Raw genomic sequence first — 23,636 nt, 5'->3', positions numbered from 1 at the left:
CCTACCTGCTTTGAAAATTCATTTACAAATCTATGTTTTAGAATTTATACATAATGAATGTATAGAAAAGGAGAAAACGTTTGCAAATAAGAATAGCCCATAACGTTTCAAAAACTGTGTTTTCATCTTGCTCTAAATGCATTAGAAATTTGAAAATAATTGTTTTTAAGTATTCATATTTCTTTGATATTTGAATATCAATTCTAAATTAAATATTCACGTATTAAAAATAATTTTAGGTGTTGTGGTATAATATGAAAGATAATGCAAACAAAAACATTGTTTTTTTATGGTTTGTAATTTGATGACATGAAGAGTTAAACCTGACAAGGATTTCTTCTTTTTTGTACGTCGGCTACATTTTAAAGAAAAAAAGATGTATATAAGAAATAATCATCTAAGATACATGTAGTTGTTTCACATATTTTTTTCAAAAGTTGCAGTTTTGCTTCGTGAGAATAAAATTGGATTTTCACAATTTATGACTCTATATCGAGATGCCTGTGAGAAAATCCAATTTCATGTGAAAATCACTAAAATTACAAAGGGAAAGACAATAGCGTCCAAAAGAGCTACAATTAAAAGCTGATGAAAATAAATGATTCATCATCTATCAATCAAGAAATCACGTTTTATCCTCAACTAAAAACGCTTTTCAAAATACTTAAATAATGCACTAAAATTACATTTAAGGTTCTACAGTGTATTCCTATAAAAACTACCGACCTGCTGTTTTCATCGCAAATCTATCTCTTCCTCTATTGTTTATCAGTTATATATGAGAGAAAAGAACACGGTCAATCATGCGTTAATGAACATGTATCAAACTTAAATACCCAATCCAAGTATACTGACCTGCAATATATAAGCAAAAGTTGCCGTTTACTTTATCAGATCTGTTTCATTCGGAAGTTCCGGTATTATATTTAACTACTTTTTTTTTTTTAATTTGTGACCTTAGCAATGCATTGGATAATTGGACAAAAGACACCAAAAGGGCATTTAAACATCTTTAGTCGAAAAAAAAGCGCAAACACTCTGACAAGAAAACAAACGAAAAAGAAAAAAAGATAAATAATAGCTCTCCAATCACTAACAAAAACCATATATGTTCCATATGGTCATATGACTATTCACGTGGCTCGGAATTTGTACATCCAGTTTTCAGGGTTTTGGTTCTCTGCGTTCCCGGATGGAGGTAGGTCCAAACTTTGGCTACGATTCTGACGCATGATGTGTTTAAAGTGTTGTCATCCTTTTCTTCACAAATGTATTTATGCAAGTTTTCTTATTATATTCTCTATTTGCATTTTATCGGGGAAGTGTATACAGTTTGGCAATAATCTGTATGGACTATCAACTACAGACACTTTTTATTTGGTGTCTGTCAGATTTATTTGTTATACTGTGTGTACTATCTACTATAAAAATATTAACTTTGTTGGCGGCTTTGTCAGATCTATTTGTATTTTTGATGGATGTTTTGTTCAGTTGTGTTGTATTTTTACAGTTTTGTTTACTGGATTCTAATTCATGACCACATTAACCTGTTCTATTAACACTTATCATATAAGTAGAAGGTTAAGCTTGCTACAATGTCAGGTTCGCCCACTAGATTCTTCGGAAATGCCACCTGGGAATATGCCATTGGTGGTTTTTTCGTTCCATAAATTGTTTGATATAGTCTAGCGTGTAGTGTTTATTTTTTTGTCAGGTTTTATGGATTTTCCTTTATTCAAGAAGAAGATTTTTGTAAAAGTCAAGGGACGATAACGGACGACGAACGTGAAGTGATAAGAAAAGCTCACTTGGCCCTTTGAGCGAGGTGAGCTAAAAATGGATAACCAACTAGTGGAAAATAGTTATTGATCTACCTATTTTTTTGTGGTTTCAATATGTATACAAAATTGGTGGTGCTGTCATTTTCAAACATTGATAAATCTTATTCTGAACATTTCAATTATTTGAGACGAGAGAAGAATACGATTAAATTGTCAGAATAGTGTTAAAAATATAAATACCTGCAGTTTACTAAATATTAGTCTCCTGCCGATTAATGCCTTGTTTTTGTTTGGTATTGATGCTCTTTTCGATATTTATTTCACTTGTCTTTAAACAACTTTAGCTCTGAGCCTATACAATGCAGACACACATCGTATTACAATTCAAGATTTTACTGGATGTCAAAACATAAAGTGAAATAAACAACCGAAGATTAGTAAAAGAGCTAACAGGATCAGCAGGCAAAAAAAAAAGATTATAACATAACGTTTTTTTTTTTTCCATTATACTTGTACGTACATTCTAGGAACCGTTTCCATATACTGAAGAGACATATTTTGTCGAAATGCACATCTGGTGCCGGAAATTGGTACCGTTAATGTTATTCCATGCGATGGATACAGCTCCAAGTGTTGGTCTACAGTAAATGTAGTTGTCTCTTAAAGCTTCTTAAAGCTATCTGGCCAAAATACAGATGATTCTGTGGAATGTTGAAAAATCGTGTATTTAAATACGCATATTTTAATTTAAGATCATGCTCGATTAATTGGTAATCAGAATCAGAAATAGTTTATCTTTTTGAAAAGTATATCAGTAAAAACTTGAGCACCTGAGTAATTTTTCTTCTACACTGTCAGAAACCGTGACAAGTAAGATAACTAAGACTAATAAAATAAAATCTTATTATCTTTATTACTAGATATTTATATATTGCTTACGAAAAAATTGAACTGAAACAACAGACGACACTTAGCCCCGCACGTGGTCAAGATGGGATACTATGAAAACATAAAGAGTATCATAGGCTGAAGTGAGCGGAAATCCTGGAACAGCACCATCGTATTTCTTAATTGCCGATCCATTATTCAATAAATATAACATATAAACACAGCTATTTAGATAGATAAGTAATACTATTACCGTAAAAACTAGACCGATTTTGTTTAAGTTATCTGATTGATACTAATTATCAGATAATGGAAGCTAGAATAACTGTAGACACGCATAATTTGCTTTATATTGGCAAACCTGAAAAGCACCATGTCTATGTAATCAGCTATTTTCAGAAAGGTTTTATGGTCGTCAATATCCCAGGAACTCTTCTGTAATGGAAAACACTTTTCGTGGTCATATCCGGTTTAAGTGTCGAACATGATCATCACGCGAAATTTTTGTATCCAAATCATTTAGAAAATTTAAACACTTGTCTCGAATCTAAATTGCTACAGACACAATAAGAAATTAAACGAATGATCAATGCCAAAGCACTTTCCTTAATCAGATGGAGCGATGTAAACGGAAACGAATGCCTTTATTGCCGTGGTATTAATATGAAGATTTCATGTAGTCAAAAATACTTAATTATCAAGAGGAAAATTGTTTTAAGTGAAGACTAAAACAATGATATTACCTCTAATGAAGCCGTAATCTTTCTTATGACCTATTTAGCGAATTAAAAGCTCACAAATGACTGTTTATCACGTAAGAAATTAATAATTGACGCATTCTGCTCAATATTATTTAAGGTTATGGCACTTATAGATGCTCATTCGAACACTTTCAAAGATTAAAAGAAAGTTAATGTTTTAAGGATTTTTATTATTTAATTGAAACCGCAATTAGTTAAAAATTGAGCGTGTAATAAAAATGTTTTAAAGGGTTTCAGTCACGGGTGTTTGGTTGTTTCTACAGTTTTACAGCTCAGAATCATTTTGATTTTATACAAACACGAACACACCTTTGAGATTAATTGTTTGATAGCTTATACATTTAAGGTGCAAGTCGCTAATTATTTTGTGGTGCTATAATGCACTACCGGAATCTATATATCACTTTTATGACTTCTGAGATAATGCTGAACGTACTTGTAGCAAAACCGATATCGTAAAATTGGTGATAATTGTAGCAGTTCTTATGAAACCAATAACACACGAACAAAACACAACATACGAATCGGCAAAAATAAATTAAAAATGAAATGATAACGTCGACAACAATTAATATTCTAGATATATACCTTCTGTTTTAAAACAGAATGATCAATATCATTAAACAGAGCTGGGTGCTGAATTATGATAGATAAAATAGAAAATGTATGTTAAACTATACCATGACATTCCTTGCAAAATTGTTCACTTTGGGAAAAAGGCATAAGGTCCCCACGAAAAAGTTAATCGTTTATTAATACATTTCCTTATAAATCCTAGTTTTAATCCTTGACAGTCTATCTGTGCTATTTTCCTCATAATCTGAATATAAAACGTTTACTTTACATCAAGTGTAATCGTATATAAGCTGATCATTATTTCATAAAGAATAGATTTTAAATGACATGACAATAGACTGCATCTATGTTTCAGAGTCAAACACTGACACAGGTTCGTTAAGCGTTTACTTCTGGACATTCAGTGTTTGTCGTTGATTTGTTAAATATTTGTTTTTCGCTCATTTTTTGTACATAAATAAGGCCGTTAGTTTTCTCGTTTGAATTGTTTTACATTTGTCATTTTGGGGGCATTTTATAGCTAACTATGCGGTATGGGCTTTGCTCATTGTTGAAGCCGTATAGTTACCTATAGTTGTTATTTTCTGTGTCATTTGGTCTCTTATGAAGAGTTGTCTCGTTGGTAATCATACCATACCTTCTTTTTTTTTTATATATATCCACAGGATTTATATAAAGTAAGTCTAATCATTTTATTAACTATGCTAAAGATTGATTATATTAATATTATACAAAACAATATTGACTTGTCACTTTATTCACTCACAATCTGATTTACACAGGTTTTCCGATTTTCACGCTGCCTTTAAGAGTTAGACCAAATATTAGCAAATTGGAGCCATGATATAATGTTACGAGGTAGACCATTTATATGCAACTCTTCGTGATAGTCTCGTGCAAGATAGAAAACATTCATACCACATAAACCTATCCCAATATAAAAAATTAGTTCTGAATATACATATCATAGTTGCCGCTGTACTTTAAGCGCCCTTCTCTCTATTTGTATCTGTGGGCATTTTGAATCATGCGTGTAATCATTCTTGTATTTTCTTGTTAATTCGACCTGTTGATACTTTTTATAATGTATTTTTGTTATTTTATATTAATATGGATCTTGTCTATTTACCAGCGTTGATTATTTGGAATATCTATTAATTTTCACTTCTTCGTACTACATTTGTATGAACTTCAAGATTATTCTCCTTAAATCTTTACAGGGCAGTTTCAGCTAGCTCTAATTTTGATATTCACCCCAATTTGTATTTAGTGTTAAATTATGTATTTATATAACAGAACTTTCTTGGTATTCCTAATTATTGGAAGAATTTTATACACATAAGTAGTATTATACCTAAAACGACAAAGTTATTTTTCATTTACCTGTAGATATTATTAAAACCGTTTTTTTTTTTTCAAAAGTGATTATTTTCGAAGGGTTAAATATTTAGCGGTGGTGTCTTGCCATGGCTTTGTTTGGACTTGTTTGTTTGCTTTTTGGCCTTGAATGTTTGTCCCTAATATTTTATTAACTGTGCATTTGCATTCAGGCATCTCAGATCAAATTTATTCGTTCATACTGTGTTAATTTACGTTTTTTTGATCGAGTTAAGCCTTCCAATTGGTATTTTATCGTGTGGTTTTCTATGTTGTGATGTTATGCTATTGTTTCAGATAAAGGGAGAAGGTTTGGTACCATTAAAACGTTTTATCCCGCTGCCAATGGATGCACCTGTCCTAAGTCAGGAATCTGATGTACAGTAGTTGTCGTTTGTTTACGTAATTTATACGTGTTTCTCGTTTCTCGTTTTTATATAGATTAGACTGTTGGTTTTCCCGTTTGAATGGTTTTACACTAGTAATTTTGGGGCCCTTTATAGCTTTTTGTTCGGTGTGAGCCAAGGCTCCGTGTTGAAGGAGTACCCTGGCCTATAATGGTTTACTTTTTTAGATTGTTATTTGGATGGAGAGTTGTCTCATTGGCACTCACACCACATCTTCCTATATCTAATCAGTTTAAGTATACATGATCAACACCTTGTTCTTTAGATTAACGGTTTAGTTGTAAGGGGGGTTTTGAAAATGAAATATTTTTTTTGTATTTTCATAAGTTTATGTATTCGATGTTTTCGCCATCTAGAAGAGGCTTGCTAATGCCTAGCCTATTGCACAGTTTCGTTAAAAAAAATTAAAAATGAAAAACACATTGTTGAACAAAAGTGTATAATTACTGAATGCATCTAATGTTGTAAAAAATAATAAAAAAAAAAAAAAAAGAAGAAGATGTGGTATGATTGCCAATGAGACAACTCTACGCAAGAGATCAAAATGAAACAGAAATTAACAATTATAGGTCATGAACAAAGCCCATACCGCATAGTCAGCTATAAAAGACCCCGAAATGACAATGTAAAACAATTTATAGGAGAAAACTAACGCCCTTATTTATGAAATCCTAAAACCGAACATATGTTTTGACCGATGAGAGTCAAATATATTTTTTGTCCGATGTAAATCACACCACCTACTAAGATCGAAAGTACCTAATTATTACCATTTCACCATTATAAAGCATATCAATAATGTAATGGGTTGCGAATTAAAACTAGTCGAATTTGCATTTTGTTTTATAATATATATACCTTTACTATTAGCGCTGAATAACATTTTGAATAACATTTTTATTATATGGAACATTATAACTTTAGGTTGGAAAGCCATATTAAGAAATAGTGCATGAAGAATATTTAATAATCAGTTTCCAGTAGGATTTTGCAATTTTAAGAAATTAACCTTGCATATTTAACAAATGGGGAAATTTGCCTTATCTTTTTGCATCGAAGAATATCCGGCGAAAACAATATATTTTTGTAAATATGGCTTTAGCAGCTGAATAACATTTTGATTTTATGGAACTTTTAGTTAGGGAAAAATATCAAGAAAATAATAAAGAATGTTTAATACTCATTTTCCGGTAGGTTTTTGCAAGGTTAAGATATGGACTTTGCAAGTTAAACATATGCAGGGGAAATTGGCTGCATGTTTTTGCATCGAAGAACATCCGTCAAAAACAATAGTACCTTTTAGTATCTTATCAAATTTTTGTTCAAAAATCACATTGCTAGTTTTTAATAAAGATTGATTTTTATTTATTAGTGTGAAATGAATTGCCTCTTTTACAAATGGATATTCACGCATGTGGCGAAAATGTATAGATTTAAATCGACAAAGAAATGCACGTTTTTACTAAGTTTTTATGCAAAGTAGCCCTTTAATTTATTACACAATATTTTGAAGCAAGTACAATGTTATCTTATATGCATATAAATTCCCTGTTTTCATATTTAAATGCAATCAATTATGGTTAACTAAAACATCGGTACATTACTAGCATGTAGGACTCGGAGGTGCGATGGTACGTTCGCAGATGTTTATGATAAATTTCAGTTCAAATTTGTGTATCGTTACTTTTGTTGGAAAGTATTAAATGGATAAAAAAAAAACAGTTTGTTTTTCTTGAAAATTATTTTTAATATAATTACTTCATTTTCAAAATGTTTCCTTTTAGCTGTCCCGAAATGACGACTGTTTGGGTTCGTTATTTGTTTCATATAAATTGGGTTAGGTTTCTTTAATGATGATATTAGGAATTTGAAAAATACATCAAATAGCATATGCAAGCAGAAAGATGCTCTTTATGTGCACGCACACGACATCAATTTGAACAAATCCGTTCTCTTTATTACAGCACACTCAGCTAATAGGGTGTCAAACCATTTTAGAAAGCGGGACTAACCGTCATTGGGAATGGTCAACTGTACAAAGTGTTGAAGAGCGCTAATGTTTAAACACATCAAATGTTGTATAAACAACAGGGACAACTTCACAATCATAATTCAACAAAAAGTTGAAATCAACAAGAATCTTTGCAACTACGGTCATTATGATGATATTTATAATTGTTACAATTTATTTACAATTCTATAATGAAAGAAGAAAAACAACTATAAAGTAAAGATATTTTTCATTTTTGCTAAATGTGCATTGTCTATATGCCTTTTTGTGTTTCTTTGATACATATGACGTAGCTCTGTACTTAAACATCCCGTAATTTTGTTTTTGTTCTCTGATAATTGTTGTATAACTGTTTTTCATTTTTGATAATTGTGCTGTGTTTACATGCATTTTTGTGTTTCTTTGATACATATGACGTGGCTCTGTTCTTGTACATCCCTTCATTGTGTATTGTTATATGATAAATGTTGTATAATTGTTTTTCACGTTTGCTATTTGTGCTGTGTGCTATATGCCTTTTTGTGTTTCTTGGATACACATGATGTGGCTCTGCACTTATACATCACGTCATTGTTTTATGGTTCTATGATAATTGTTGTATTCTTGTCTTTCATTTTTTCAAATGCGCTTTGTCTTTTTGCCTTTTTGTATTTCCTTGATACATATGACGTGGCTCTGTATACTTATATAACCCGTCATTGTGTTATTACATGCTATAATTGTAATTCTTTGCAGTTTTGTTTTTCATTTTTGCTAATGTGCATTGTCTATGTGCTATTTTGTGCTTCTTTGTCCCATATTTGTTTGTTTTTATAGTAATTTAGATTACAACGCAATGTTGACTGCTGTAACCCTATTTTTGAAGTAATTTAGATTACAACGCAATGTTGACTGCTGTAACCCTATTTTTGACATTTTTACCTTTTACTAGTGTGTCTGTTTGTTTTGTTCACACATCGTTGTCACTATAATAAAATTTGATGCGACTGTCATAAAAGTGAAGGTTAAGCAAGCTGTAAAACCAGGTTTAATTCACGATTTTCTACACAAGAAAATGCCTGTAGCAAGTCAGGAATATGACAGTTGTTATCAATTCGTTTGATGTGTTTAAGCTTTTGATTTTGCCATTTGATTAGGGACTTTCTGTTTTGAATTTTTCTCGGAGTTCAGTATTTTTGTGTTTTTACTTTTTATGAAGCCAAAATCTAGGAAAATGATCAAAAACCTTTTCCTACAAAAAGTAAAAGATCCTTAAAATGGTTAAAAAACTTTGTTCCGACGACTGAATAACGTATTTGTCTTAATGAAGTAAGTGTAGCTACGCGTTTTACAAGAAAAAAACAAAAAAATGGGAATAATAATTTTGTTGTTGCTTGAAACACAATTGTTACAAAACATATTTTCCCAAGAAAACAATAGTTATAACATTCTAGCAATACCCGAGTATGAATCATTATATCTTCGAATTAGCGGATATCATAATTTGTTGACTGTTTTGAAGATTTTTAACAATTTGTACTTACCAACAACAACACCAAGGATGTCAATTTTGTTGCAGAAACTGATTACCCTTCCGAAGCACACGAGATTTATTTGTAAAGAATGTTGAATTTCCTTTTCTATGGTTTTCAAGATTATATTTTGGTGTTTAATATATTTTAAATGTTTTTGTCTCTATCGGTCACAGTGCAAGTACTCTTATATCTGTGCTTTGTTTCTGTTGTTGTAAATTAGATGTTAATTGTTTTTGTGCCTTGTTTTTGATAGTTTATGTCAACCATATTTGGTTCTGGTAAACTGTTTTGTTACGATTAAAGTCCGTCCTGATTTTAAGCACTTTTAGATGAACAATTCGTTCAAGGTTTGTCAGAATCTTATATCGAATATGTATATCAGCAGTGCATTGGCTGAGTAGTTTGAAAATCAGTGCTGATTGATCAATTTTTAAAGCAGTTAGTCCCCTTTGAAGTATAAATTATATTGAAAATTGAAATCTAAACGATCTGTAAAAGTCAAGCATACTTTTTTGTAAGACTTTATAATCAAAGATTTGTACCTACAATGTCCTGGTCGAATTCAAAACCCAGTGCTGATCAATCATTTTTACAGGAGTTATATTTTTTACATGTATGAGCCTTCGAAATATTCTCTATGGAAAATTGTATAGTTAGTCCCCTGAAGTGTACATTTCTTGTCAAGATTTTAAATTCTAAATACTGGTTTTTATATGAATGTATAAGACGAATTTGAAAATTTCGGTCAACTACTTTCAAAGTAGAATATATATATATTGGATATAACGAATTATAATAGAATAAAATTTTGACAGTAATGCCATCTGATGGTGGTACAACCCCTATTTGAAGTTTGACATGACTTTTGTTCAAACCATCATATAGGGTCATGTATTTTTGCCTTATATATCACAAAATGCATCAGAACAAAACAGTGTTATCTTCAGTTACCTTTATTAAAGGATTCAAGATACACATGGAATGAACATGAATAACGACGTTGACAGATCAGAAAAATCTCAGTCAATGTGTTCTCCGATTGTTTCTTTTAGGAGGCCACCCTTATGATACATCTATACATTTTTACACATATGGCTCCCATACTCAAGAGTACATACAGGTGTGACAAGGGATATACACGTGCGTATGTGAAGAAGAATGTATACAAATATGTTTTTTCCATATTTTTATTTACATTCCACCCGTGTCATCCTGAACGTCTAAGTCATTTTCACTCGAAGAGTGCGACATCTGGGTTTTAGAAATGCTTAATAATGTTTCAGCCATGTTCTCATTTGAATAAACGTCAGGCTTTGTTAGGAATTTTTCATTCATAACTTCACTAATTGCAGGATCAATTTCGGATTTAACTTCCGTTTGCGTGTCTTTATTATCAATTTCGAATGCCAGTGAAATTTTTTCCTCACTTTTATTTTTCTTGGCTAACGACGTATTGTTGTGTTTTTTCGATACATCCGTGCTTTTCTCCACATTTAGTTTAAGTTCTGCAGCTTCAGCGTTAGAAATATTTTCCTGTTTCTTCCATTTTGTCCTCCTATTTTGAAACCATATCTTTACCTAAAACAAAACAAACACGTTGAAATATCGTTTTATAGATAATTAGGATCTGTGTTGTTGTGACTCGTGTAAGAGTGTCATAAGTAAAATTAACGAGAATTCAATGACGTCTTAATATCGCTTCCTCTTGTATTCGATGCATAAACCATGCATCCATGTCATTCACGATGAATCGGTGATATCCGATATCGCCAAGTTGTGGAGAAACAATTCAAAACAATTAAGTGATTATTGCAAAAACTTTCATCTTCATAATTGTGAAGTTCTATTACTGAAGTTTACTGATTTACGAAATCGGCAATGAAACTTATGGATCAAGAGAAAGGCATTGTTTTGAAATCTATACGGTTTTCATTTAGATTATGTCACTCGAAAAATGTCTTTTTTCTGGTCTGTAAGGAAGTAAAAACAAAATATGTAACTATGAATATTTACATATAAAAAATTCTATAAATTTGTTAATCAAACAAAGAGTATAAGGGTAAATCCAACAGGTTTTTAAAAAGTAACGAAGTGACTTGGTTTTATAAATATAAACCATCACACTATTATTTATAACCTAGAGGCTATAAAGAGCATGTGTCGCTCACCTAGAGGCTATAAAGAGCATGTGTCGCTCACCTGCATCTTCAACAATTGACACTTTTAAGTAAAAAATCATCATTATAGGAGAATATCTTTAATCAAACGGTAACTGACCATTTCGATCATGTGGACATTCGTATAAATAAAGATACTATGGCTATTATGTCTATAGTATAAAAATAAAACGAAATTTTAAAATTCATCTTTAGCACTAACACACTTCTATTAGACAATGCTACTTTAGAGCAGAATAGTTGTTCAACTACATTGGTAGAACACCTCAGTCATTTTGACCAATCGGATCATTTATTTGTTAGGTCAATGTATGGATATGGATAAATCTTTAACGTTTTTCCTGAATCCGGTATCCCGTAACCAAAAGTTATTGAGTCAACTACATAATATGATGGGGAGCAATAAAAGATATGCCGTAATTTTAAAATAAATGTAGTAGTTCCGTATGATCTTCAATACATGTGTATGGCATACTATTTAAATCGGAATTTGTTTTTGTCTTCATTAATTTTTCGAGATATTATTTTTTGTTCCAAAGAACTTCCATAAATGGATGTATTATCAACGCTGGTCATAAATAGCAATCTCATACCACAGATTAACGGGGAAAGTGCCGTAGATGAGTCGTTCTTCCGTCTGCAGATGAGTGTGTTTACGTCAAAGTTATTAAAGATATTAGCATATAACCCAAAAGGGTCTTCATAACAATGTCCAACATCAATAATGAATAATATATAACAATTGTCATATAAACACATAACAAATCATAATAATGGTCTAAAATTGTTATCAATTCTGAGAAATCATGTAATCAGCTTTTCTCACTTAATTTCATGTCATTATTGTATCAATATTTAATTTGACAAATTCCATAATCTTTTTTAACCATAAAGTACTCCCATAAAATACCTCACACAAGCAGTAAACGGCGATCGTTAATGGTAAATTAATGAGCTTTTATAACAGCGCCACACTTATAATTTTGACACTTTACGTAAAAGTGTGCCCTTTTCCGGAAACATCCTACTTAAATGAAATTTAAATTAGTTAAAAATTGTTCAGATGAAACAAAAACTTACACCTGTCGTTAGCTAAATTAAAACATTGACAAATGTTATAATATCTAAATTGATTCTTGCGTGAAGAATTATGGTTTAAAAAAACACCATCGCTCTAATGATTTCCATTATAGATACTTTTCTCCTAATCGTTTTTCTAATAATTGTTAGTTTGCACGTGTCAAGCTTAACTTTAGACAATGACGTTCACGTATCGTGTCTAAGAAATGTCTTAAATGATCTTAAAATTTGAGATATGACTTAATATGAGCAGTGTTTTTATATTAAAACATACTGTGGCTTTGAAAAACATGCATATTTGATCAGATATTTACGTTCTGGACCTGAAGCTATTATGGTGATCGTGTGAATTTAATTTCTCAAAAAAAATATTACAGGTTGAATATTTGTAGTTACAATTTTAGTGATGTCCATACGCAGAGAGGGATACTGTACAAAAGACACAAAAAATACAGCATCTCCTTATCTAAATAAATCTGCTTAAGATGATCAAGTGTAGAAAAATATTTAAACCGATTTTGAATAGGTGAAAATAGATATTTCTCAAGATTTTGAATTATTTGCCTGTGAAAAAAACGCAACGAACTTTCATGGCCATGGTTATATAAATTAAGCAGAATATGACACGGTCGCCACGCACACTTGGATACTGTAATATAAAAGTTTTTGTTTCTAAATATTATAACGAAAGGGCTTCTTCGTAGATTCTGAGTTTCGTTTTAAAGTGGTACAAATTTTAAAAAGAGTACAATTATATATGTAGCCAAGAACCATCTTGAATACCTAATTTGGAAAAGTGCGATAACCTTTCTATCGGTTCACTTTCTCACTTTAATGGATGAATTTATCTTGCATCACATTTTCACACATGACTGCTTTTGCATGCTATTACCAATTGAAAGTTAATGAATGTTTCCCGGTGGTCTTAAAAAGCAAATTTCAAACGCCCAAAATGTAAATACAGCCTACTCGTCACTTCATTGATTTTAATCGAGAAATAAAATAAAACCGAGGCTAATGATTTAAACCTTTTATCGTCAGATCGGCGATAAATGGACGATTGCAAAACGAACTTTTATACCGAACGCGCAAGTTCAGAATAATAATTAATATTGGAAGTTTCACAATATTTCTATATATCATGAATTTATTTTTTTTTTAAATTCAGTATTCATAAATAAAGTAAATCCCAATTGATAACACGTTTTTGCAGATATTTATTTCTATTTTTGAATATCTGAGGTCTGAGACAATAGACGTCGAATGTTATAGTAACGAATTATACATTATATATACTCTTACATTTTATTAGATGATCGTTAAGGTTCTACATTTATAATATTTAACTTTGTTAATCCTTACTGTATATCAATATCACTCTATTGTAATTATCACCATCAACACCATCATCAAAAATAAATTCGAATCAAATATGAAATGTTACATTTTTATTAATAGATTCTTTTAAAATATTCAATAACGTAAAATATTTGATCAAAGTACTGTACAAATAAATAAATAAATTTACAAATGAATGACGATTACCATTTTCTTCAAATATATATGGAAAGGAACGGTAACTCAGAAAATTTCGAATTTCCCATGTTCTTTTCCGTATGACTGTATTAAAACAAAATGTTCACAAATGAGAAGTGACAATTCAAATTTTCTTCCTTCTAAGATAACGAGTTTTGATCTTTTTCATAGTTTTAAAGTTGTATTTATTTTACAAGAATTGTTGTAAAAAAACTATAAATTTATCCCTGACAAACTTATTCCAATATTTAAATTCCTAACAAAAGAAAACTTTAAAAGTTATAAGTGTAGAACAACGTCCAAATCTACATATCACCGATTTCCAATTTAAATAAAGATATTACAAGGTCAATAGCCATTTTGCTATTTCTGATTTTTATATACGAAAAACTAAATACATTAAAATCTTCATAAAGTGCCTTATGTAAGAATGATTCTTTACAAGTAATGCTGAGATCTAAAAAGTACATAGTTTAAGAGAATACATGCTGGTATTTTTTGTGATTTGTTGCTCTTTAATAGTTTGATTTTTTTTGAAAATAACCTAAATTAAAGTAGGATCCATTCATGACACACAACCAGTACATACACAGCAAAAACACACCAAAAACAAGGACATGTAGCGCTTTTATTGCTGTTCTTCATCTCAAAATTACAGTTCACCGACGTTTTTTAAATTTAAAATTTTTCTAAATCTTTAATTTTTAGATTAAATTTTGTTTACTTCTATTTGTCTTTATCGTCTTTCATCCCCCATTTTTTACAACCCGTACTGTAAGTGTCGGTTAACTTTTAATACTAATGTGACAATTAATCTAAAAAGTTTTTCAAGTTTCAAAGTCAGCAAAGAGAGGTATTGACATATGAAAACATTCTACAGAGAAAAGTGAAAACAAAAGCAGGTATACTTTAAGTTGGACTCTTTCTTGAAGACAATGAACTAAAGCCTCTGTATGACCTCTCTGGTGACCTTTTTAGACACTCTAAAAAAGAAGTATCAAAATTTTCAGGAGAGAATACAGGAGAAGACATGCACAGCCATTACAAGAACAGTTTTACTATCTGTTTAAGTACCTGTGTTTCTGTTACATTCAACATTGTGGCCATTTCTGCTCTCTCTGCTGAAGACAAATACTTCTTCTGTTCAAATTGTTTTTCAAGTTCAAAAATTTGTCTCCCGGTAAATGTCGTTCGGGCTTTCTTTTTCTTATGATTTGGATCACTGCAGTTATCATCGGAAGATCTCTTTCGGGAATCCTCGGGGTCAGATTCCTCTGAAAATGATTTGAAAGATATTTCCATAATAAAGTTAATTTTTGTGAAACTAAATTGAAAGATTTTTTTATTTTTCTGTAATTGAAAGTCAAATGTTGGTGCAATGACATAAGGAACTTGACCTTCCTGTAATTATTGGTCTCTTCCGTTCTTCAGTGTTGTAAATTACAGGGTGAAGAACACAAATATGCAATTTGATTATTCCAATTTGAGCTAAAGTATTTAATAAGATTGTTTTATTTGCATCCAACTAATATCCCTATTTGGTTTTGTTTAGAATTATCTAACTATTTGACAATTCCTATTTTCCCTTCACTCTTTCACACATAAACGTTATGTGTAACTAAATTTTAAAGTTTTATTATTTTTTTAATTGAAATTCATTTATGTATTCGATGACATAAGGAACTTGACCTTCCTGTAATTATTGGTCACTTCCGTTCATTGTTGTAGACTTGCATTAACTTACAAAGTGAAGAACACCAATATCATGAATATCTCGAAATTGAACTTCAGTGTTTGATGATGTTGTTCTATTTTAAATTATCTTAGCAGTAATTCCTATTATTCTTTCCAATTGTTCACGCATAAAACATTATATTCTTATGAAATTTGATGAACAAAAATTGGTTATATTTTTGTAATCAGTCAGTGTATTAATACTATATATAGTACAGTCATGAATATATACGCTTTTAGATTCACTTATTGAATATCTCATTGAATACGTTAAAAACGAAAATTCGGGGAAAATTATGTTTTGCTCATTAACGGACAAATTGAATGAAAAAAAATATTCATTTTCTTATAAAAATAATGCATATCAACTACTGTGTAATTGTGTAACATCTATAAAAGAGACAGAGTAACGTTCAGAGAGTATTGGTTCCTTCCTGTTTTTTGATATAAGATCTATAAATAATTGTTTTTCTTTTATATAAAAAAAAACAGCATTGGAGAATGATTAAAAAATATTTGATGTTTTAAAAACGATATCCAAGTCTGTAAATCATGACGAAGCAATACCACAGATATGTGAAGGCTACCCATTTTTTATACCACAATGTACTTGGACAAGACTTCTTACACGGACAAAACAATCAAACTATTAATTAAAAACATCAATACTGACATTTGTTGTGCGTTAATAGTTAATGACCATTTATGATTATTTATCAGTTGTAGGACTATTTGTTGTCTGTTTGTTTGTTTTTTTTTTTTTTTTATTTTCTAATATTTTCTATAAATTATACATTTTCTATATTTACACATAATTTTATATACTTTCAATATTTCAACTAGAAATAAAAAATAAATCTGCATATTTTAAACAATATCTATCAATTGTCCTATATTTTGCATAGAAACTTCAAATAATCTACAAGTACTATAATAATTCGTTATAATACAATGTGACACCACTCTATTTATTTTTGCTTATCGAAATTTTAAGATATAATAAATAAGACGATTTTAACTTGAATGCAATCTATATTAATATTACATAAAAATGATAAGAGAAATGTGACTTTACCTTTAATTTCCTTCTTAATGTCACACGTGCTTGTTCTCAAGAAGCACCCTTCACATTTACATGTATAGCTTCTTATTAAGTCATTTTCTTTAACACTTTCTTTCTTAAGATTCTCCTTTTCATTGTTTTCACTGATTCCAAGTATATCCGATATGAAATGTCTCCTACTTTTTCTGGGTGGTTCATAGATATGGGGGTGCCATGTTCTAGGTGTGGTGAACAGCATGCTACCCTGGTGCAATAACCCCGTCGATGAAACAAAGGCGTGCAGTCTATGGTTCATTCCACATTCCATAATTATACAGAAGAAAATAAAATAAAATCGATAGTTTTTTTCACCTCTTTGAAGATATAACAAAGTGTTTAAAATTTTCTCTCTCCTTAAAGAAGGTAATTTGTTAAAATTTAAACTGCAGTTGTTAAGTGTTATTAAAAACAAAACGATGGTTAGTGGTATAACAACTCGAGCTGATATAAATCTATTAGCAAGTTAATGAGGCTATAAGTTGATGCCGGTCTGGGGGAGGTGCCTAGCGTACATAATAATGTACTGTAATTACTAACATTTAGTTGGAATTATTGGTAAATTCGTTGTTATATTATACTGTCACTTACAAAATTAATGATCATAAAACATTACCGATAAACTCCCGATCATAAGGCTAGGTGTCAAAAGTAAGCCTATAAGATTTCCAATATTGACCGATTATATGGCGTTTAATTGTTTTAGTTATCTAGAACCATATTGCTTCTGATAGTAGAACAGATCACTTTACAAATTACAAGCAATTTTCTTTTTTCAAGATTATTTAATTTTCACTTCACGCGTGTTAGTTCAAAGGTCTTGTAAAAAGAAAAGTAGATTTTAGACGATTATAAGCTAATTTGATCCATTTAGCAATAAAATATAAGAAGGTTGTAGATATTTGTTCTCTGGATATAGATATAAATTTTAAATTATTGATAAAGCTGTAATTAAGCTGATGAATTATTTTGACTAGAAATCTATTTTCCACTTTCTTTCTTATAATAGATAATTTTTGAAAGATAAATTTCGCGCCTAAAATATTAATTTATATATTATTACTTTTATTTATTTATTTTGTTTATCTATTTATTTATATTTATTTGTTTATATTTTCTTGTCTATTTATTTATTTTTACTTACTTATCTATTAATTTATTTTTTACTTTTTTATTTATTTTATTTATACAAAAAGTGTATAGCAGTTATATTGGTTCTTGTTTTAAAGCCTGAACATATTTATTCCAAGTTAAATTATATCACAGATGGAAAAATGGAATAGCAAAAAATCGCTTTAAAATGTAAAAACATCTTTGATTAGAAATCAATTTATTGTCAGTCTATTGCTTGATCATTCCATTAAAATATTCATTTATTTTTTTTCTTCGTAAAAAATACAATATTTGTTGATAGGAGTCATTTTATAACCGTTACAAGCTGAATAGTTTTACACAAGGGAATCGTATATGTTCTGACATTTATGTGCCTTAAAGGGGTATATAATTCTACATGACGGACTCGTCGCTATTAAATGCCTCATGGTTCTTGTTGAATACAGAGAGCCTGTGACAACTGATGTCCACATTATTGCAAAAATTACGATTTAAATGTAAACAGATATGCGGTGTGAAACCAAGACATGTGTTTCTGATTCAATCCTTAATTAATAGAACAATTCGTTTTGCTTAGAATGTATAATGATTCCACGTAATAGTGGCAGGCCAGCAGGTTTAATTAAGTTGACACGTTGATCGCTTTGGGACGTGGATTGCTATCTTAAAGATGTTCTAGACATAACTAATGGGGCAATTTGTCGTTAGAGAGAAGCAATTATTGAAATATTGAAATACAACTGAGATTTCACAAGACGTAATCTCTTCATTATTTGTATTACCCTTAATTATGTATTTTATATTGAAGAGAATGATGAGACCAAATTAAAATAATTGAAAGAAACGTGAAAACAGTCTCTTTGAAAACGTTTTACGTAATGCAATATTCTTCGTTTCATGTTTCTCTTCAAGTCTCTTTTTTCGATCGCTTCAGGGATGAGCGGGAAACAGTGATAGATTGATAGATACGGGCCGATCACCTCACTAAAGAAAACAGATCTGGTAATACCCCTTTTTTTTAGACCGACACTCTACCATTTCTGCATGGCTTCCAAATTCTATGAGCGTCATAAATATCCAGTTTTGACCATATTGTTGGTTAAACGTATTCAATTTGAACTTTATAATACGCGCACACTTTATGAATATAAATAATACAAGTCCTAAAACATTGACGAGGCGATTCATTGGTTCTGAGATTGTTTGATGCCGACTATATATCCGTGTACTGTAATAATGATTTTTTTTTAAATGCAATCAAATTAAAATTTTAAAATTTCCAATAGGAATTTTCGTGCACAAATCAACTTAACCAAAAGCAAAAGATTTTGAAGTATGAAGTAGAAATATGACGAATTAAAAGACACTGTTTAGCCCTCTCGTTGGGTTGAAAGCCATTAACTTTTCTAATTTGTTTGATATCTTGTAATTTTACTCGCATTTTTATTAAAAAGTCTTAAATAGATTGCTGTCAGCGATCTGTAATCTTTATTTTAATACGAAGCTATGTTTACTTTAAACGATTTTCTTTTCTCTTTTAGAGAATCAATAGTAACAACATGGCACGGTAAAGATCGGAAAGTCCCCTATGTGTTCCATGTCGATTAGTTGTATCCATGATGGCACTGATGCTCAAATTAATTGCTGCAGCAATCAGACAGGGTGATTAAGTATCAATTGACACACCATACAGCTCGAACTGACTTAAATTATAAGCATGCCAAAGGTTTCCCATCAGAGATTTTGGCACCATATCATTATATAATGATCGTTACTAATTACACGAGAAATGACAAAGATTAACTCTGTTATATGCTTATCTATTAGTGTACCTAAGTAGCACTTACACTTGCTATCAAGAACGTATCTATCTCTTAATTGTCGAATTATCTAGCTACTTGTTTTGTACATTTGCCACAGTGTTTTGTATCGATAGAGGACGCAAAATCCGAATAAGCCATAGATCTTAAAACAAATTGTAGAACTGAAATTCAGTTCTACAATTTGTTTTAAGATCTTCAGAAAAACTAAGGAAGATTGTCAACAAATTCTGTCAAAATGTTTCGAATTATCTGGTTCTTGCTTTGTACATTTGCCACAGTGCATGTTTTGTATTGACAGAGGACGCAAAAATTCGTATTTATCTGAAAAACTGTTATTTTAAGGTTGTCCACCAATTCTTTCAAATCTTTTGGATTATCTAGCGTCGTGTTTTATACATTTGCCACAGTGCTTTGTATTGAAAGAGGAGGACGCAAAATTCGTATAACTGAAAAACTGTAATTTTAAGGTTGTCACAGTGACACATTCTTTCAAAATCTTTCGAATTGTCTAGCTTCTTGTTTTGAACATTATCTGCAGTTTTGAAAACGATAGAGGAATTTTAAAGTTGTCAACAAATTCTTTCAAAATCAGCACACATAAACGAGAGAAAATTATTTATTATTATTCCTTTATGGTTTATAGCTCTTAATCCATTTAATAAGATTTTCAAATATTTTGGCCTCGAGCTTCCCTGAAGAGACCTTAATTGTCGGAATGCGCATCTGGTGCAGAAAAATAAGTACTGTATATGTTATTGAAAAATACTTTTAAATTTCAAAATAATATAAAAGTACTATTCAAATCTACCGATCAAAAATGTTGAATTTGTTAGCAGAAATAGAAATGATATACGTTAAAAAAGTTTAAGGTGTAAAAAAAGATTTCAGACATTTTCTTCTTTTGCTTTCTGAAGTACTATTTACAGTTGCTGATTTTGATTTAGTTTTAGTTTTACAGCTTGTAGAGAAAAGATAGTATGTCGCATTCAATTTGAAAATTAAAAAAAACATCGAAACGCTTAAGATACCACTTCTAGTTTTGTGCTTTATATACTTGATACATTATTATATAGATCGAGAAGTCAAATAGTATCTAAAGTATTACATTGCAAAGAGATATTTTCCAAGCCGAAATGCCTTACCATCTTATGTTTCAGCAAACGAATTTAAAAAAAAAAAGATTTCCACAACGGGTGTTACCAGATCGAAGCAGGAACAGTGTTTTGTCCCAGAGCAAATAAGTTTGTGTTGCTGAATGTTTAGTGTGACTTCGTATACGGTTGTTGGTTTGTTTGATTTTTTACTTTAGACCATGGTGTTCTTCAACTTTCGTGTTTCCATTACCATCGTTTGTATATTCTTCTCTCTATATATATATATTCATTTTTATTGTTTTACCAGATCGACAGTTTTGCAAATATAAGAGCATATCATCCCAAAGCGTTGAGTTTGAAACAAAACGGCGCTGTCTCAATAAAAGGATATGTTGGGTAAACGACAATGAGACAGCATATAGAAATAACCAGAAAGACATCTTCAATTATATTTGCATTTAATAAATCTCATGCTAAAACTTTCATAAACAAGCATTTAATCTAACATGACAAAGGTTTTCGAATATAAAATCCTTTGATATACCACAGCCAGAAAATTATACCCTTAAGGTACCAGTCTTGTATTACAACTCCAGTTCCTCAAAATATGGAGGAAAACAAAATAGTGCATTTTTTTCTGATTTTTTTTTTCTGAACTCATTTTTTTTCTGTTTGATTACAGATTTATGCTGAAATGTAGACTTTTAAAAAAATTCATGCATCTTTTGGGGGATATCAATCCAGGAAAGTGGCAGATATCTTGTTTACTGGAAGTGGTGCAGCCTAGTAAAAACAACAAACAGAAAGTAGAAAAAAATGTTTTGACTTCAGGTTTACGTAACTTTTTATTCTTGTGGGATGACCCACTTTTTTTCGATTAAATCACAATTTCACATTAGTACATACATGATATGAACATGAATTTTTTTTTCTATGTAGCATTTTTTATTTTCTTTATTTTCAAAGATCAGCTGTTTTGCATGTAAGCCTATGGAGCAGTCAATTACAAGACTGCAACCTTAACATATAAGCAGTAAACTATAGTACAGATATCAATAAAATAAGGGTCATGGTAATATCTCATCTTTTCCTTCGAAATATCGTTATCAAATTGTTAAGAAATATCTTAGCAGCCTATATTATGGCAATATTAAACCAGTTATGATATCGAATGTTTTCATATAAAAGTAGCTTTACATGCAAATACATGTTGATATGCTAATTTTCTACTTATTGATCGCTGTCGGTGTTATATAACCATGGTTCCACCATTCCTGTTTGTCTCCCGGTGAAAAACTAGCATGATCTACCACCCTTCTTCCCGAGAAAATTGCACTCTCCCTGCGGAAAGTTGGCAATACCTGTACACAAAACCACTCACCCGCCCCACGACCATATTTCCCCTGCATTATATAACCATCAAACTAATTTTTCCATATTTTAATGAGAAATGGTCGATCTCTGGAACGCTAAAATATTATTTTTCTATTGTGTTCGCTTTGTCGACACACGTCTCAGTTAAAAGTTAAGGGCCAGGTAGCGGCTGTGGAATACCTTGATTTTGTTACATTCGAAAAAAACCATCCCTATTCATATAATAACTGGGTCTACAAATCAAACCTATTTGAATAGCTGACATAATAATCGCATTTAGTTTCCATGGCTTCATTCAGGCATGGTACGTTGATTCCGCCATTTCATTCACTTGCGTGTGAATTGTGACATGAAACGGATATGGAGCCATTGAACGGAGACGCACAAAATATCTAAATGCAACGCGCAAACAAGACATTATTGATTTCCGCACATCTAATGCGGTGGTACCCCCTCGATAAACATTTCTATATCCGGGCGGTCTTGAATGCATATAAAAAAAATCATATCCATGGGTTATGGCGCGGAATCAGGGTCTTAATTATCGATTTTAGCATATGATTAAATCATGATTATAATCATTTTAGTATATGTTTAACTGAATAAAGCATATACCCTAAATTGATTTAAGCTTATGCTTATTTCGATATTTATGACCCCTCATTCTGTGTCAAGGTATACATCACATATGTCTCAAACATTTCTACGACAACTATTACCATCCGGCAAAATTCCTTCTTCATGTGGGTTTATTTCCCAACTGATATCGCCGACGCTACTACAAGAGTGAGGAAATGAGCTGCTCGTGCTACTAAAGGGGGGAATAGGCCTAATCCTGGTTCCTACCTCACGTTAGGGAAACACTTGGATCTTTTCTCCCCAGAAAGATTGGCATGGGGGAACAAGCTATAAAATGTTCCGCCATTCAATCTAAAGCTTTGCACCGAGTTAATGTAGCGATAAGTGAACACGACAGGGATCCAGTTTAGGACAAGCAATAGGTAACTGCAAATCTACCCAGAAGGGGTAAATGTAAGTTCGTCCGTCTGTCCGGACAATGTAACACATTTCTCTCTGCAATTTGTCAAAACTTATATCTGTATGGCACCAAATTTATGGTTTTTGCCAGACCGTGCGATACCTTTTCTGTTCCTTCGATGTCCTAGTGCTTGTTTGCAACAAACTTAAGTTATCTTCGTAACCCACACAGAAATTGTCACTAAAGTTTCCTCGATAACGAAGCTTCTGAATCAGCTGCATATAGTTCTGTTAAATAGTGTGCAACGTTTTC

At 31.0% G+C, this 23,636-nt stretch overlaps 1 protein-coding gene across 1 annotated transcript; it reads right to left on the bottom strand.

The window, feature by feature from the left end:
* Positions 1 to 10,357: 10,357 nt before the first annotated feature.
* LOC143071984 (uncharacterized) lies at positions 10,358 to 17,343 on the bottom strand. Its single transcript, XM_076246721.1, has 3 exons — positions 16,918 to 17,343; positions 15,183 to 15,382; positions 10,358 to 10,893 (listed from the first exon to the last, which is right to left on the bottom strand). Exons 1-3 carry the CDS (start codon positions 17,210 to 17,212, stop codon positions 10,507 to 10,509), a joined length of 882 nt encoding a protein of 293 aa, XP_076102836.1. The 5' UTR covers positions 17,213 to 17,343; the 3' UTR covers positions 10,358 to 10,506.
* Positions 17,344 to 23,636: the final 6,293 nt, after the last annotated feature.

Source organism: Mytilus galloprovincialis, chromosome 4, assembly GCF_965363235.1.
Source record: "Mytilus galloprovincialis chromosome 4, xbMytGall1.hap1.1, whole genome shotgun sequence".
Classification (NCBI taxonomy): Eukaryota; Metazoa; Mollusca; class Bivalvia; order Mytilida; family Mytilidae; genus Mytilus; species Mytilus galloprovincialis.
The sequence above is the reverse complement of the archived record's forward strand: the minus strand, read 5'-3'. Positions and strand labels throughout refer to the sequence as shown.

Excerpts from the sequence above, each read along its gene's own strand:
- LOC143071984 (XM_076246721.1), bottom strand. The coding sequence starts at position 17,212 with ATGGAATGTGGAATGAACCATAGACTGCACGCCTTTGTTTCATCGACG. Across the intron at positions 15,383-16,917 it reads CATTAAGAAGGAAATTAAAG|AGGAATCTGACCCCGAGGAT; the intron begins GTAAAGTCACAT and ends AATCATTTTCAG. Across the intron at positions 10,894-15,182 it reads TGAATGTAACAGAAACACAG|GTAAAGATATGGTTTCAAAA; the intron begins GTACTTAAACAG and ends GTTTTGTTTTAG.